Below are 17,928 nucleotides of genomic sequence, written 5' to 3'. Positions count from 1 at the left end.
CCCTCCCACCCCATTGATAACACTGTAACAATCCTCCCACACTGCACAACCTGCATCAAAGCATTAGAGAGTAATATTGATGCATAGAGCTTGCAGTAAACATGCTTAGCTCCATGTCATTGGAGAAAACATCCTATCCCACTCACTCAACAGAAAATCTATCTGGATACTTAGTGCTTTGGGGCACTTTACATCAGATTACATAAGAGAGTTTGATTACAACAAGCAAAGCATATTCTTGAAACATACTAAAAAATTAGTATTTTTATTAATAGTTTTACAAGCAGCATCCATTACTGTCTGATTTCCTGGAGGGTAGAACAAACCATTTCTCTCATTATTTGACATCACTTTTTTCCTCCTCATTTTTTTTTATTACTGATGACAAGCAGTTACATGTCCCAAAGGGGAGGTCATATATGTTGTTGATTAAATATTTTATTTTGCAACAACTTTCCTCTGTGAATGATGGGAGTCCCACCAATTATTGTTACCTTGGTTCAGAGTTTATCATGTCGGGTGTAAGGACCATCTATCTCCATGGAAAAAGAGACAGTTATTTGATTTAAGTAAAAAAATATCAAATATAATAAATTTATGAAAGACCATTCACAACATATACAGCAAGTGTTACATTTTGCTACAGCAGCTGTGATATTTTTTTTTTCTTTTTAGAATGCAAGGTCATACATTGCCATAAGTAAACACACTAATATGAGTAAGATCTTAAATGAATGTTTACAGCCTGGCTTTATCTGTGGATATATATATACACTGTGTTTACTGTTTTACAGTCTAGCATATTCATAATCACAGCACTGATATAACAGCTATGACCCTGCACAGATTCTTCCTATACATACATAAACATTGAGCAATGGTGAAAAGAGCAGGGTCAAAGGTTATAACTTATCGACTCCCATAGTTAAGGGTAAAAACTCCACTGTTTCTTTTGCAACTAATGTTTAATAAGAAAGCTGCTTTGATTGCTGTATATTTACGTCATTACATGCTGGGAACAATATTTTAAAGCATTCTAAACAAACATTTAGACAATTGATTCTTTATCTCTGTCTGGAGATAGCAGATAATCTACTGGTTCATCACTTTTGCTAGAGTCTGTCACCTTTAGCTGGAGGTTGTCACTAGTGGCTCTGGTGACACTGTCATAGGATGGAGGGAAAGATGTTGAAGACACAGTTTCTGATTTGTCTATTGGCCTACCATAATTTTCATTCATCATGAATGCAATAAGACCTTCTTTCTCAGGTGCCTCAACTTCAAGCATGTTGCCACCACAAGCCTGGTGACGGTATAAGAAAGAGGCCTGCTTCAAGGAGCGTTGAAACAAATGACTCCTGTAGGCCCTCTGGATAATAATGGCAGAAACTTCCTCTTGTTTGTGTCTGATTGTGGTTGTGATTGGTTCATAAGAAATTTTAGATGGATTGGCAGCCATAAACTTTTCCTCCATCTGTATTTTAAGGGCATCCATTTCCCCAGTTTCTCCTAGTACCCGTTTGGTAAAAGCAAATAAAATATCCAAACAGTGGATCCTATCTCCACTGACCATGGGAAGGTCCATGGCTATGAGTTTAATTTTGTTTGGTTTTGCTATGCGTAAAGGTTCTGCCAGAGCATCTGCAAAGTCTGAAAGTGCCGAATACTCAATAAACTGAGTTGCCTCAGGATCAAATTTCTCCCAGACTTCATAAAACATATCAAAGTCATCTTCACCTAGAGGCTCTGTACTTTCCTCAGTGGCTACGCTGAAGTTCTCTAAAATAATGGCTATGTACATGTTTACAACAATGAGAAATGATATAATGATATAAGTAACGAAGAATAGAATCCCTACAGCAGGGCTTCCACAGTCTCCCTTTGAACCATTTGCATTTTTTAGGTTCGGATCACAATATGGCGGGCCAGTGTTTAAAATAGGATTGAGAAGAGCGTCCCAGCCAGCAGAGGTTGTAATTTGGAAAAGACAGAGCATGCTGTTAGCGAAGGTTTGGAAGTTGAACATGTCATCAATCCCATGCTCCTTTTTAACATAGGCAAAATTAGCCATTCCAAAAATGGCATAAATAAACATGACCAGAAAAAGGAGGAGACCAATGTTGAACAGAGCAGGAAGGGACATCATTAAGGCAAAAAGGAGAGTTCTAATTCCTTTGGCTCCCCGTATAAGTCTTAGGACTCGGCCAATCCGAGCCAAGCGAATGACTCTGAAGAGTGTAGGAGAGAAAAAATATTTTTGAATGATGTCAGAAAGCACGGTACCTTTAAGAAAAAAAGAAACAAATAACCAATTAATACATGGGCAACAATTCTAGATGTGCTCATAAAATGATAATTCCAGATTACCAACAAGAACTGCCCTACTAACTGTGCCTTTGCCTTCTCCTAAAGTAGAGGTTCTCAACCAGGAATCCGGGGTGCCCTGGTAGGCTTTGAGCAGGTTTCAGGGAGTCCGTTAAAACAAACCAGAGATCAGGGTCAGTGTTAGATTTCCTGGGGCCCAGGGCAGAAAGTCAAAGTCCAAGCTACTTGAGGCTGAAGCCAAAGCCCGAGTAATTCAACTTTGCAGGGCCACAGGCAATTGCCCTGCTTGCTTCCCCCTAACACGGGCCTGGCTTTTAATCTACTGGATATGCAGAAAAACAGTGGTTGTGGCACAGGTGGGCTGTGGAGGTTTTTATAGCACGTTGGGGGGAGCCTCAGAAAGAAAAAGGTTGAGAACCCCTGTCCTAGAGGAAACACAGCTAAGGGGCTAATGGATTGGTTGGATTTCATGCCCAATCAATCCTCAGACTCTTTGCTGAGTCTACAGTCAAAGATGTCAACGAAAGTGATAGTTTTTATGACATGGACACCTGCCTATTACAAATTGGGACTGAGATTATCAGTTCAATGAATACAGGCCACAAGTAATATGACAAAGTTCCTCCTCTACCTAGGTGGGTCCTGCGCTTATTGGTGGATTTGCTCACCTCAGTGATCTTCTTCTCTGGTGGAACCCAGTCTGGGTCAACTCCTCCTGTGTCTAATCAGGAGTTGGGAGGTTTGAGGGGAACCTAAGCCCGCCCTCTACTCTAGATTCTAGCCCAGGGCCCTGTGGATCACAGATGTCTAGAGTGCCTCCTGTAACAGCCGCAAGACAACTACAAGTCCCTGGGCTACTTCCCCATGTCCTCCTCCAAACATCTTCTTTATCCTCACCACAGGACCTTCCTCCTCGTGTCTGATGATGCTTGTGCTCCTTAGTCCTCCAGCAGCGCACCCTCTCACTCTCAGCTCCTTGCACCTCTTGCTCCCAGCTCCTCACATGCACTTCTCCTCTGGCTTCTCCCTGCCTGACTGGAGTGAGCTCCTTTTTAAACCCAGGTGCCCTGATTAGCCTGTCTTGATTAGCTGCAGGTGATCTAATCAGCCTGCCTGCCTTAATTGGTTCTCGCAGGTTCCTGATTACTCTAACACAGCCCCTGCTCTGGTCACTCAGGGAGCAGAAAACAACTCACCCAGTGACCAGTATATTTGCCCTCTACCAGACTCCTGTATGTACCCCACTGGTCTGGGTCTGTCACAGTAGTTATAGCTTTCAGTCACTACCATTTGAGCCATTGCTCCTGAGGTGAAAGACTATAATACTCCAGTGTTCATCCCTCCTGAACAAATTTACTTTAACAAAAAAGTATAAAGTAACATGAATATTTTTAGGAGATATGAGCGTTAAATGCTAGTTTTAATGGAAATAATCTCTAGAATGTTCCTTAGTTACTCTTGTTCATTTGATCATTCATTCATCTCAAATTGTATCATTTTCCCAACTGTTACTTTCTTTTTCATTGGCAGTTCACACTTGGATTGTAAACTCTCTGGGGCAGGGACTGTTGTTTTATTCTGTGCCTGTACATCACCTAGCATAATGGGGTTCTGGTCCATGACTGGCTCTGCTAGGCACTACTGCGATACAAATAATAAATAATAAAAATAATGGCCCAAGTGGCTTTGGACTTTTCCTCTTACACCCTGACACATTGCAACTACTAATCCTCTGACTGACATTTCTCTAACACACCTTCCTGTGTTCCTATCAGCCACTAAATGCCCATTGAAATCAATGCCAGGGCATGTGAAGGTGTTACTTATTACTTTCAGCAGTATGGCACGTATGTCCTATCTGGATGTATCTGTTATGTTCAGCATACCCAAACTCTCTACCTTGGCCTGGTCATGCCACATTTGATTGTTATGCGGTGTTATTTTGATAGGATTTAAATCTAATTAAAATATTTAGGAACCAATCCCATAAGTGGCTCTCCCATTGGTGGAACTGAGGGTACCCAATACCTAGCTGCAGGTGCTCAGCATCATATTGCAAAAAGCATTTAATACAGTCCAAACACATCTCTATTTCTACCTTTTATTTGTTCAGTTTTGGCAAAAAGACTTCTCTGCCATTGAATGTTACCTACCCACAATGGATAGAATCACAACAACAAAATCAAATATGTTCCAGCCATTGGTGAAATAATAGTGTCTTAAAGCCAACATTTTGATGCCACACTCTGCTGTGAAGATGGCAACAAAGAGCACGTTGATTTTATGAAGGATGTTCACTTTTTCTAGACTCTGGTCATCCGTTTCCACCATCATGGTGACCATGTTAAGGCAGATGAGAATCATGATGGAGACATCAAAGGCTTGTTTTGAGACTATATCAAAGATAAAACCTTGGTATTTGTTCTGAAACAAATAAAAGGATCATTAGTGTTAGTTATGAGACTCAAATCATATAAAATGATATCATTTCCTCCTCTTGCAACTGGAATCCAGAAGAAAATATGTCACAGTTTCCACATGGACTGTTATAAATGTAAAGGGGGTGATGGATTGGTTGGATTTTCATGCTCATGCAATCCTAAGGCTCTTCGCTGAATCTACCAACAATCATGTCAACAGTAGTGGTAGTTTTTATGAATGGTAACCTGTTTATTACAAATTGGGACTGAGATCACCAGTTCATTTAATATAGGCCACAATAGGTAATGGTGTTACATCATTCATGAATTTGACCCCAAATCATCATTGTAGTGCAGTGGTGATTATAAGACACACAGTTCACTACACCTTCAAACAATGGCTGAATCAAACAGATTATATTAAAAAAGGGCATTTTTTTCCAGGGGATTGTATTCACTCGATGAAAGACATTCACTGAATATATATATTTCAATTGGAATAACCTAGATATTCTCACCAGTGGCCTTGGGATGGGTTTTTGGGGTTTCTTGGAGCCCAGTTTTTTCATCGCATTGTAATACTTTTTCTGTTCCTCTGTCATAAAGATGTCTTGCCCACCTAAGTATAGAGAGATAAAGCTGCTATTAGTTTAGTTGAATGATAAGTATTATTGCAATGTAAACTAAGTTTGAGGTATTGGGAGTCTCCATCCTTTTCTGTTTTCTTCCTTTTAATATCTAATAAGTGCCTAATGGGGTGTAGTACTGTAGTACTGTAAGTAGTTATCCACATTAAGGCAGAAGGCAGGAGTTAGTGGGCAGCAAGGATGAATAGTGATTCAGGGCTAGACTGTGACATCTTGGTTTGGGTACATGGGGTGAGGGAGGATGCTAGGAGTTTCATCTCTCCTTCGCTTTGTAAATAAAAGGCTAATCACAATCATATACAGGGGGATGTAAGAACAGCTTCATCCCTGAGTGCACACTGCCCCAAAGGTGGAAGGGGAGGACCGGCTGCAATATTCTAAAGGATGGTGACCACTTGAATACATCATCCCCTGCACACTGGGGACTTTGGGAAGGCATGTGTCCCTGAGGCACAATTAATCCCTGAGGTTCCCCTGGGCTGGTGCTGTTAAACACTGCTTCCTGATTAGAGAGAGCGCAATCTAACTCCCAGTTTTTTCAGAACACTGGCCTGCATAGAGATAAAGGGCTGCTCATAGACTCAGAGACTTTAAGGTCAGAAGGGACCGTTATGATCATCTAGTCTGACCTCCTGCACAATGCAGGCCATACAATCTCACGCATCCACTTCTATAACAAGCCCCTAACCTATGTCTGAGTTATTGAAGTCCTCAAATTGTGGTTTGAAGACCTCAAGCTGAAGAGAATCCTTCAGCAAGTGACCTGTGCCCCATGCTGCAGAGGAAGGCGAAAAACCTCCAGGGCCTCTGCCAATCTGCCATGGAGGAAAATTTCTTCCCGATCCCACATATGGTGATCAGTTAAACCCTGAGCATGTGAGCAAGACTCACCAGCCAGCACCCAGGAAAGAATTCTCTGTAGTAACTCAGATCCCATCCCATCTAACTTCCCATCCCAGACCACTGGGCGTACTTACCTGCTGATAATTTGGCAACTGATCTTTGATTAATTGCCAAAATTAGGCTATCCCATCATACCATCCCCTCCATAAACTTATCAAGCTTAGTCTTAAAGCCAGATATGTCTTTTGCCCCCACTGCGCCCCTTGGAAGGCTGTTCCAGAACTTCACTCCTCTAATGGTTAGAAACCTTCGTCTAATTTCAAGTCTAAACTTCCTAGTGTCCAATTTATATCTATTTGTTCTTGTGTCTACATTGGTACTAAGCTTAAATAATTCCTCTCCCTCCCTAATATTAATCCCTCTGATATATTTATAAAGAGCAATCATATCCCCCCTCAACCTTCTTCTGGTTAGGCTAAACAAGGCAAGCTCTTTGAGTCTCCTACTGTACTGCTGCTGCAACTGTGAATTTGTAAAGTAATGCAAGATGGTTCCTAAGGATATTCTGTTAATCGAGATGCTAGACTGGCTGTGCTGCTGCTTCTAAATCCATTCCTACTGCCCCTCCATATAGCAGTCACAAGGGGCTATACAGCATATACAGTACTTATCTTTTTCTTTTGTTGGTTAAAATTGTCAATAATGACACCGACAAAGAGATTCAATGTGAAGAAAGACCCGAAGATGATGAAAATCACAAAGTAGAGGTACATGTATAAATTATATTCCCATTCAGGTTGCTCCTCACACTGCAAATATAAAAGGTAAATGTAAAAAGAAGAGGGAGAAAAACTGTGCCATCACCACACACATCAAAAGATTAAAAAACAAACTCACTCAATAACACAGAAAATATCCAAGTTAAGTACCATTCAGTGTTTAAGCATTCAGTGGTTGCCATTACAAGGTCACCATTGGTATCTCAAATACCACGATCATTTCAGTTACACTTTATAATACTGCCATTATGATCACATCATTACACTGTATTTTCAGTGTAAATATAGAGTGTAATTCATGTACTTAATCTTTGGTTAGAAGATTTTGTACTGGGTGCATGTATAAAAAAGTGCAACTTCAGAATATATCCACCGTAATGCATTCAATATGAAATAAAAAGGGGGAACAAATAAATCAATCTTCTTGCTATACTCCTGCTTATATGAACTGGTGGTAATCATGGATATTAATAGAATAACTGTTAGGAGAGAAATTGATTTAACAACAGCGATCTTGTGCACTTAGCCACCAGAAGTTGGAAGCAAGGGCACCACAGAGTCAGGAAAAATCTGGCCTTGGCTTAGGCAGACAGAACAAAAACAGTGTTACTAACTAAGACAGATAAAGTGAAACGGCAGATTCATGAAAATGAGGATGGGAGAAGAGGGAAAATGCGAATGGCTGAGCTTGGTTTGGGTGGGCTTGCATTTGTAAGTTTATTGCTGAAATTGCTTTGCTGATAAGTAAAATAATGAATTATTATTCGCTGTTGCTAGGGAGATGGTTAGCCTATTTAGGAACCCTTATGAATTATGTGGTTGGTCAGGAGAAAACCTATAAAGAGTTTAGTTAGAGAGTGTACTTTGGAGAAGCCTGGAAGAAATTCCTTTGACTGGATTTCTATGAGCTAGGGAGTCTGACAACAAAACTCCAGCTGCAGAAGGCAGGCTGGCTACCGGAACCCTGCAACTGGCCCTCAACACTACCTCAGACTTTGGGTAACTCTATTTGGGGTGCTTCTAGACCAGGGGTGGGCAAACATTATGGGCCGAGGGCCACCTCTGGGTGGGGAAATTGTACGCAGGGCTGGGGCAGGGGGTTGGTGTGTGGGAGGGAGTGTGGAGTGCGTGAGGGGTGCAGTATGCAGGAGGGGGCTCAGGGCAATGGACTGGGGCAGAGAAGGGGTGCAGGGTGTATGAGGGAGCTCACAGAAGGGGGTTGGGTGCAGGAGGGGGCTCAGGGCAGGGGTGCAGGTGGGGTGCGGACTGTGGGAGGGGGCTCAGGGCAGGGGATTGGGGTGCAGGAGGGGTGTGGAGTGTAGCAGAGGGCTCAGAGAAGGGAGTTGGGTGCAGGAGTGGTGCGGGCTGTATGAGGGGCTCAGGACAGGGAGTTGGTGTGCAGGAGGGGTGTGAGGTGCAGGCAGGAGGCTTAGGGCAGGGAGTTGAGGGGCGGGGTGCAGGCGGGGATCGGGCTCCGGCCTGGCGCCACTTACCTAAAGCAGATCCGGGGTGGCAGTGGCTCCCACCAGGGCCAGAGCAAGCTCGCTGCACCCCTGCCCTGTCCCCGGTCCCGTATCGCTCCAGGAAGCGTTGAGGCCCCGGGAGGATGGGGGGCTCCACATGCGCTGCCCTTGCCATGCCCCGATGTACCTCCCCCGAAGCTCCCATTGGCTGCAATTCCCCGTTCCCTGCCAATGGGAGCGGGGGTGTGTGTGTGCCTGGAGGCAAGGACAACGTACGGAGTCCTGTGCCCCCCTACTTGGGGGCCGCAGGGAAGTGGTGCTGGCCACTTCTGGAAGTCGTGCAGGGCCCACGGCGCCACAGGGGACAATCCTATGCACCGGATCTGACCCACAGGCCGTAGTTTGCCCATCCCTGTTCCAGACTATTGCTAGCTTTGATGTGTGCTTTGTACTAAGTAAAAACAAGGACCTTTGAATGAAAGCACTCGTGTGGTACCAATCATTTATCAGATAGAGGTGCTGTGTCCCCCACTGATTTATTTCCTGACACCACCTGGAAAACAAAGATTCATTACCATAGCTTTGGGTTCAGATAACCTGGGCAACATAACCACAGTGTAATTACATTTTAATTGCAATGTAATTGCAATGTTCAGTCACTTTAGTATAAACTACAGTATAGTTAGAGTCCATCTATTTTAAACAATATACCTTCTTTCTTTTGCTAAAAATAGAAAATCATTGTGAAAGCTGTTTTCTGTCTGTTGGTAAATGTTAATTTCTTTATGGTGACCATGGCATATGGATCATTTTAATCACAACTTCCACTTAATACAACACATCTTGCAACAAAAAATAAGATTATGGAAAATCTAAAGATCCATTCATCTTTGTGAGTTTCAGGTTTGTATGCACCTTTATATTGAGCTTTCTGTTTGGCTTAAACAGATTGGAAAACTGAATTCTAAGGCAGTATGAGGTGTAACGTAAATCGACATAGCTCCATTATGTCAGTTTATGCCAGCCTAGGATCTGCTCCCTCCAAATGTCAGTCTCCTGTTGCAGGAGAGGAGGTCAGTTAACTGTCACCTGGAAGTTATTTGTGTCCTGAGCTGGGCCCTAGGTTTTAATATTTTTAAAATATTCTTTTACTCTAAACAGTTACATTTCCAAAGTGATCCATAATATAAACCCCACTACACAAATGATGGTACACGTCCTACACCCATTTCAGTCACTCTACATTTCACTAGCACATTAGACAGAAATCTGCCCTAAGTTAAACTTGGGGCATCCCCAGAGAAGTCAAGTGAGTTGCACATAGGTAGTTTTGCTGTTAACCAGCCAGAATGGTGTAAAATTCCACTAAACAGGAAAGAAGGATGCAAGAAGAAAGCATTTAATTTGAGTGACCTACCCCTCGTGAATCTACTGCTGCATACATAATATCCGTCCAACCTTTAAATGTTGCCTAGGAAAAAACAATAACACATAATTAGGAAAATCATAAGCCTATTATGTTCAAATGGTTACACTACTGCTTTGTGTTTTTCTAGAAAATATTACGGTAAGCATATTCATCATTGTTAATAAATTGCTTTTTAAAAAAAGCAAAATATACCCATTAATTTTTCTTTACATAGGTACTTGAGATCACATGGAGGTGGTTTTCCCTTCTGGGTTCTCTTATTCATGCAATTTTTTTCTTTTCTTTCTTGAAATTTTTAGTGGTAAAATAATGGCTTTTTTTTTTTTAGGCAATTAAATCTCCAGAATTCAGATTAGCTTCTTTCTGCAGGTAAGAAATTGAAGTAAATGGGAAATACCAATGTGTCACTGCAGAATAAAAACATGCCTGGTTGATTACAGGAAAAAACAAAACATGGCCTTGTTTCTTGCACCTGGCTGAGCTCCGTTCAGTTTAGACCCAAGGAGGTGGGAGGGAAGGGAGCTTTATCCTATCTTTGCTGCTTCCTGATTCAGAGGCTAGCAAGGGATCTGTTCTGATAGCTGGGACCTGCTGGATCAGAGGCACTTTGGCCACGTCTCTTTCTCCTTGCTACACCCCCTATAACCCAGACCCAGAGGGAATGAGATCTGCCACATTGCAGGACGACTAGGACCTGCTATGAGGTTACAAACATGACCTTTTCAACCATCATCTCACGTTGCTTTAGCATTAGAAAGATTCTGAAGACCTAGGGCCCAACTACAGACCCTTTATTCATGTTGGTGAGCACTGTCTTCTGTGTGGATTCACAGTGAAGCTCCAATTCTGCTCTCATGGAGTAAATCACGGGTAATACTATGAAAATCAATAGAGTCACATTGCAGCATAAGTAAAAGCAAAATCAGGCTCCCAGGGTCTGTTCAGCTTTGAGGAGAGTCATTGAAAGCTGTGAATGTGCAGGTGCATATCAAGCTCAGCAGATAGGATGATGGGAAAGTTTTAAAAAACATGCTCCCATTTTACACAGTGGCTCAGGTTACATTTCATTTAAAAAATGCACATAGAAAGATAAGGTTTGTGCAAAGAACACAGAATAGTCTGGAGATAAGCTATTACAGAGGTTTCACTGCTGATTATGGCTCTGTAGAGGGATTTTTTTTTTGCACTGAAACTTGAATAAAAGAACGTTTCTTAAAAAAACAAAACAATGTGTTGGCTAGTGATTTTTGTGTGTAATTCCACTGAACCTGATTCTCATTTTACTTACACCAGTGTAAAGTGGGAGTAAATCAATGGATTTACACTGCTTTTAAAATTGGCGTGAGGGAAGAATCAGACACATTTACTTCCACAATGTCACCTCAACTTACAACAGTGTACTGAGTGCAAGAGTGCAGGAGATCAGAACCATTTCCAACACATTTTAATATCTTGAGGACAATTGGGTTGAATTTTTATTGTGTCATCTAAGCACATAATTTCAGATAATGCTAATTGGAATTTTGTGTACGATTCCCAATGGGAATTCAGCCCTTTGTGTTCAGCCAGGTATATCCAAAGTGCTTTTTCAAAAACTCCATTATATATACTCCATTATTAAATTAAATCTTTAAGATAATACATCTATTCTTGCTTTTAAATCCTGCTTAGCCAATGGAAAATTCATAGAGAGGTCAACACAATTTATTTTTAAAGAATATATATATATAAAACTGTATTTATAACGTTATACCCGTTCTCATCCACTGGATAAAATGGATTAACCACTGAAAATCAGCACCTTTTGGAAAATCTGTATAACTGTTCAGAGTATCAGAGAAGAGTTTAGAGGGGAGTGATGTGATCAGTGGTTTCATTGAAACAAATGATTATTTAACCCTGTCATGTTGACCCCTCTCGGCTGCTCTAATGGATTCTTTTTTGCTGCTCTTTTTCTAATTCCATGAAAGGCTTTCCAGTCTTCTTATTGTCACTTTCCACTTACAGTTCAATCTGCTGTTCAGAGAGGCTGGGATTGGAGGAAATAAGAGGTCACACTCTGTCAATGACAGCAGAAAAGATATGCTTACAAATGGCTATGATCTTAACTTGCACTGTTAGCCCAAGCTTTTATCTTCTTTAGGCATTTTATCCCTGGTATTTACAGTAAATGGGCTAGATTCCAGCCAGTGTGAGTGTAACATTTAGCATACAACATGGTTGTACTTAGTGACAGTGGCTGGTGAAATGATCTGATGAAGATAAAATATTATGGGAATGCAGGACTGTGATTGTGTATTTTAGCAAATAGTCTACAAGTGAGATAATTAAAAATCCTATTAGGCTTCTGGAAGACTTCTTTAGACACTTCATCTGCAAAGAGGAACAGCTATCAGGAATGAAAGAAACAACACTGGGAAAGGAAATTATTTATCTGGAATTAGTAGCCACTTACATACTGAATTAAGACGTGACAAAAATCTTCATGGGAGTGTTTGCAATATTATCCTGTCTGGAAGCTATCCAGAGAAACATCATTTTCAACTGAAATTGTCATGTGATGAGATTATCTGTGGATAAACTCATCTTGGGACATGATTACATTTTGTTATTAGATTATTGGTTAGACACCATGAAGTAAATTAGCATAGGGAGAGGATAGGTGGACTGTGTCTAAATGGCCCTCAGAATATTTATCAGGCAACCAAAAGGCAAATATCTTAAAATAAAACAAACATTTTTAAATTTGGCACTGGGAGACACTCTTTAAATGAAGGAAATCCAAGATAGATGCCACAATGGACTCCAATGGCTGTTTTTGAAGGCGGAAATGTTTCATTTTTATATTTTCAAAATGCCTCTTTGAACACTGCTCTTGCTTAAAAAAGCATTTTAAAACTAAAACAAATCATTCAACATTACATCAGAGTTAGCTCCTCATAGGGACACATTTAAGATGGCACCAACAAGCAAGAACAAGTTTCTTCTTCTGTTGTGATAACTCTGTTCTATGCCATTTTCACTGTTGCATGTCTCCAGTCCATTTTATTTTATAACCAATATTAATTTAATGTTATGATCATTTGCTGTGGAGGGCCCTAAAGAATAATGTAAACATCAGGTCCAATAAAGCTACTTTCATGGCATGTAGCTTTTTCACCTGGAGAGAGATTATAAAACAGTTTTGCCAAAAGAGGCATCCAAACTAGATACCTCTACCAGGGAATAATGTTTTGTGAATAAGTGAACAGATCCCTAATTAACTGCTCTACATATTTCTGCAATGGGAACATTTCTGAAAGAGGCTGCAGAAGCTGTCTGAGCTACAATTGGATAATCTAAACTAGCTAACTAGTAACAAAGCTTAATCAAGTTTGAGACCCACTTAGATAGCCTTTGAGAAGAAATGGCCTGGCCTCTGATTCTCTCTTCAAAGGCAAGAAACAAACGATGTAGGCAAGACCTTGGATGACTATGATCTATCTAGGTAAAACAACAGGGCGCTGCAGATATCTAAAGAGTGGAGTCTCTTGCCTTCCTTGGCTGGACTGGTGTTTAGGGAAGAACACTGGTAGGGGACTCATGGTCTAGATGGAAGTCAGAAACAACCTTGGGAAGAAATTTTGGATAGGGCCCAAGAGAGAAACAGTGCATGGAGGGCCACCATGAGTGCTTGCAGTTTCCCAATCCCACAGACTGAAGTGACAGTCATTAAGAAGGCTGTTTTCGTGGAGCGATGGTGCAATAAACATGATGTCAGAGGTTCAGAGGAAGGACCCGTTCATCCAAATAGAACTATATGGAGATCCCAGGAGTGAGGCAGTTCCTGAACCAGTGGGATTATGTGTGTTAGGTCTTTGAAGACTCTAGTCATTACATGATGTGAAAACTCATGTGTGGTCCTGTATAGTGGGATGTTGTGCTGATATAGCTCCCAGGTGCAGCATTATAGAACTGATAGAAAGTCCTGATCTTTTTAATGACATTAAGTAATCCAGAATATTAGGAATGTTTGATTCTGTTGGAGACAGACTGTGTAGCTCTGCCCAAAGGGAGCCTTTTCTACTTTCCTGCTTCCTTTCCACTCTGTATAAGAATGTTTTGGGTGTCTCGAGAACAAGCTCTCTCCACAGATGCAGCATTCAGACTGTGATATGTAGAGAGGCTGGGTTTGCATGTAAAATGCTCCCATTGTCCAGGGAGCCCAGGTATGGACTCAGTGGCAATGTTACAGGATAATAAATTGAAAGTCTCATGAAATCCAGGTGGGCCAAGCTGGTGCTATCAGGATCGTTATAGCAGACTCTTGTTTGAGCTTCCTTAGGATGCTCAGTAAGAGACGGATCAGGGGATGTACATATAGGAGACTTGGGATTCAAGGAATGAGGAATTTGTCTAAGAGAGATCCTAGACTCAGGCCTCCCCTGGAGCAGAAGGTAGGGCACTTTTTGTTTATTTTTGTGGCAAATCGGTCCATGGATGGGTGACCCTGCCTGTGAAAAGCTCTCCAAATTATAAGTTCATTATCGCCCACTTCTGTTCATTTGTAAATTTCCTGCTCAGGTGATCTGCTACAGTGTTCTGCAGTCCTGGTAGGTGCAAGGCTATAAGAGTGATCCGATGGTGGATACACCAATTCCACAGCTGGATTGCTTCCAAACATAGAGGAGGTGATCATGCGCCTCCTGACCTGTTCACATGGAACATCGCTGTGGTGTTCTCTGTCAAACGAATCGTTCTGAGTTCTAAGACATTAATGTGAAAACGAGTCTCCTCTCAGGACCACAAACCCTGAGGCTGATATTGATTTAGATGTGCTCCCCGGCTAAGGCTGGAATCATCAGTCTCTATTGTCTTTGAAGGCACTATTGGAGAAAAAAGGAACACTCTTGCATACCTGAATGGGATTCTTCATCATTAATCTCTAGTGACTTTCGGACACATGGAGGAATATGGACTGGAATATCTATATGATATTTGCTCAGAAGTTAATAGATTTCAGCCACCCTTGCATAAAATGAAGGTAAGGGCTGGCATATAGAGTTATGAATGTGCATAAGGCCATGTGACCTAATAATTTCAGACACATTCTTATTGTTATCTGAGGTTGTTTTGGCAACTGACTTGTTGAGATCTTCAATGGCTTCAAATCTGGCTGAGGTAAGTATGTTCTTACTATTGTGGAGTGTAGAAGTGCTGCCATAAACTCTATTTTCTGGGTGTGCACTACAGATAACTTCTAGTTCATTGATCTTGAGTCCAAAAGTGGAAAAGAGCTGTAGGATGTGATGAACATGGTCTGTTATCTGTTGAGGTGAGTTCCCTCATACAAGTCAGTCATCAAGGTATAATTGTATTCTTTGCCATCTTAAATAAGCTGCTACTATTTCAAGGCATTTTGAGAAAACCCTGGTGGTTGTTGATAATCCAAGGATCTTGTATTAGAAATAAGAAGTCCCTATTCTAACTCTTGATTATTTCCTGTATCCTAGGTGACATGAAATATGTAAATATACATCCTGGATCTTGAGAGCTGCAAATGAGTCCTGTGGATCTACAGATGGGATTATTGAGGCAAGGGTTACCACTCTAAACTTGATTTGATAAACGAAGATTCAGAATAGGATGTTGGAGATTAAAAAAATAATGGGAATGAAGCCTTTTCTTCCTGTAATGAAGAGATGCACCTTTTATTGCTCTCAGAGCCTCTGCCTCTTGTTGCATTTGTCTCTCATGAGAGGGGTCCTTGAAAAGGGACAGGAAGGATTGATGAGGAGTAGAGAGAGCTTGAAACTGGATTGAATATCCAACCTGGAGGTCTTCCAGGACCTAGCAGTCCTAGGTGATATTGGTCCAGGCATCTTGAAAATAAAAAAATAGTCTCCAGATGGGGTAGGTCATGGGTACAGACCCTTTGGGCGTGGTTCTGTGCAGCTTTTGACTCATTAAACCATCAAACTGGCAGTCTCAAGGTAGGAACTGGTTTCACTGGTGCTGATGAAGAAGCAGTGTTATCTTCTGTGTAATCCCAAGGATAGGGATGTGTAACTTGTTTCCTTCTGGGTTATCGTGTGCATACATCCAGGGATCTAAGAGTAGCTTGGAGACCTTTAAATTAAAGGGTGTAATGCATCATCTGTCTTGTGGCTGAGAAGGTCACAACTCTCAAAAGGTAAATTCTTTATAGCAATCTATGTTCCCTGAAGATCGTAAACATGATGTCCATTTCATCATCGCTGCTGTTGTTATTGTCCTTGCTATTCTGTCTGATGCATCAGTTGCTGCCTGTAAGGAGGTCCAAGCTCTTAACTGACCCTCTGCAATTAAGGATCTTAAATCTTCCCTTGAATCCTGTGGTAAATTGTCTGTGAAGTCTGACACCTTATGCCAAATGATATAATCATCTGTAGCAAGGAGTGTCTGGGAAATGGCAATGCTTACATCTGGCAGAAGTGTAGCTCTTCCTTCCAGAGCGATCCAGGCATTTGGGCTCCTTTCCTCCAGGTGTCATCTTAGAGCTCTGCTTTCTCATCCTCTCTTGGGCAGCAATGTAAGAGCGTGTAAATATTCAGATCCCGAAAATGGAACCTGGTACCTTCTGTCTACCTTTTAACATGTTGGAGGAATAGATGCAGGCATCTGCCACAGAAACTGTACAGGTCTAAGAGTACCTCATTTACTGCCATAGCCAGGCTGTCTGACATAGAGGTGTGCAAGATATCTAATAATTTATAGGACTTCTCCTGCATTACCTCAGTTGGAACATCTAATGTATATGGCATCTGATGAAGGAGGTCTTGAAAGGATTTGTAGCTGTCAGCATGTGGCTGAGCAGATGGGACCACAGCTTTGTTGGTTGAGGATGACACAATGGCAGCCAGGACCGGCTCCGGGCACCGGCGAAGGAAGCAAGTGCCTGGGGCGGCCAATAGAAAGGGGCAGCATGTCCAGGTCTGCGGTGGCAACTAGGTGGCAACTCCATCGCTCCGCTTCAGTCTTCGACGACACTTTGGCGGTGGGTCCTTCGCTCCCTCTCTTCCTCTTTGGTGGCACTTTAGCAGCAGCTCGATTGGGTTTTTCTTTTTGTTTTCTTCGCCACTTGAGGCAGCAAAAAAGCTGGAGCCGGCCCTGATGGCAGCAACAGCAAGTTCAGCCGACTGATGGATTTCTTTGTCAAAGATTGCAATTGTTGAGTATCAGCAACTGCCATTTGGGATCGCCAAAAGTTTCCAATCTTGAGTGCCTGGGGCATATGCACACCAAGAGGAGAATGTAAATATAGGGACAAGCAAATAAGAAGAAAGGCGTGCGATCCCAACATAGACATCCAGAACTTCTAGTCAGTTACACAGAAGAAGCACTGCCTTCAGAAAAGCAAATTCAAGGCTGGGAAGGCGTAGGAGTGAGAAGGTGAAGCTAAAGCACTTAATCTACAATAAAGATGAAAAAATATCTGGGGTGACCCTTGCTTTTAAATGCTTTTTTTCATCTTAGAGATAAGTGCAAGTCTTCTATATACAGACATACATCTTTACTCTCTTCTGCTACTTGTCCTCTATCTTCCCATGTTCTGGCCTTCCCTGTAAACATAGTTCTACTTTTGTCTCCTTCTCCCACTCTGAGGCCTGGTCTACACTATGCGTTTAAACCGATTTTAGCAGCATTAAACCGATTTAACCCTGCACCCGGTCCACACAACGAGGCCCTTTATATCGATAGAAAGGGCTCTTTAAACCGTTTCTGTACTCCTCCCCGACGAGAGGAGTAGCGCTGAAATCGGTATTACCATATTGGATGAGGGTTAGTGTGGCCGCAAATTGACGGTATTGGCCTCCAGACGCTATCCCACAGTGCACCATTGTGACTGCTCTGGACAGCAATCCGAACTTGGATGCATTGGCCAGGTAGACAGGAAAAGCCCCGCAAACTTTTGAATTTCATTTCCTGTTTGCCCAGCGTGGAGCTCTGATCAGCATGGGTGGCGATGGAGTCCCAAATCCAAAAAGAGCTCCAGCATGGACC

The 17,928-nt window shown here is 41.9% G+C and overlaps 1 protein-coding gene across 1 annotated transcript in view; it reads right to left on the bottom strand.

The window, feature by feature from the left end:
- Positions 1 to 228: 228 nt before the first annotated feature.
- LOC116838877 (sodium channel protein type 5 subunit alpha-like) overlaps positions 229 to 17,928 on the bottom strand; it is a 351,647-nt gene continuing 333,947 nt past the window's right edge. Inside the window, exons 25-29 of the mRNA XM_075062179.1 lie at positions 9,895 to 9,948; positions 6,903 to 7,044; positions 5,264 to 5,364; positions 4,479 to 4,749; positions 229 to 2,283 (exon numbers count right to left, since the gene is read on the bottom strand). Of these exons, the coding sequence (XP_074918280.1) occupies positions 1,049 to 2,283; positions 4,479 to 4,749; positions 5,264 to 5,364; positions 6,903 to 7,044; positions 9,895 to 9,948 (1,803 nt within the window). The 3' untranslated portion in view covers positions 229 to 1,048. The remainder of the gene's footprint in view (positions 2,284 to 4,478; positions 4,750 to 5,263; positions 5,365 to 6,902; positions 7,045 to 9,894; positions 9,949 to 17,928) is intronic.

Source organism: Chelonoidis abingdonii, chromosome 2 (genome assembly GCF_003597395.2).
Source record: "Chelonoidis abingdonii isolate Lonesome George chromosome 2, CheloAbing_2.0, whole genome shotgun sequence".
Taxonomy (NCBI): domain Eukaryota; kingdom Metazoa; phylum Chordata; order Testudines; family Testudinidae; genus Chelonoidis; species Chelonoidis abingdonii.
This window is presented reverse-complemented; position numbering and strand designations above follow the sequence as displayed.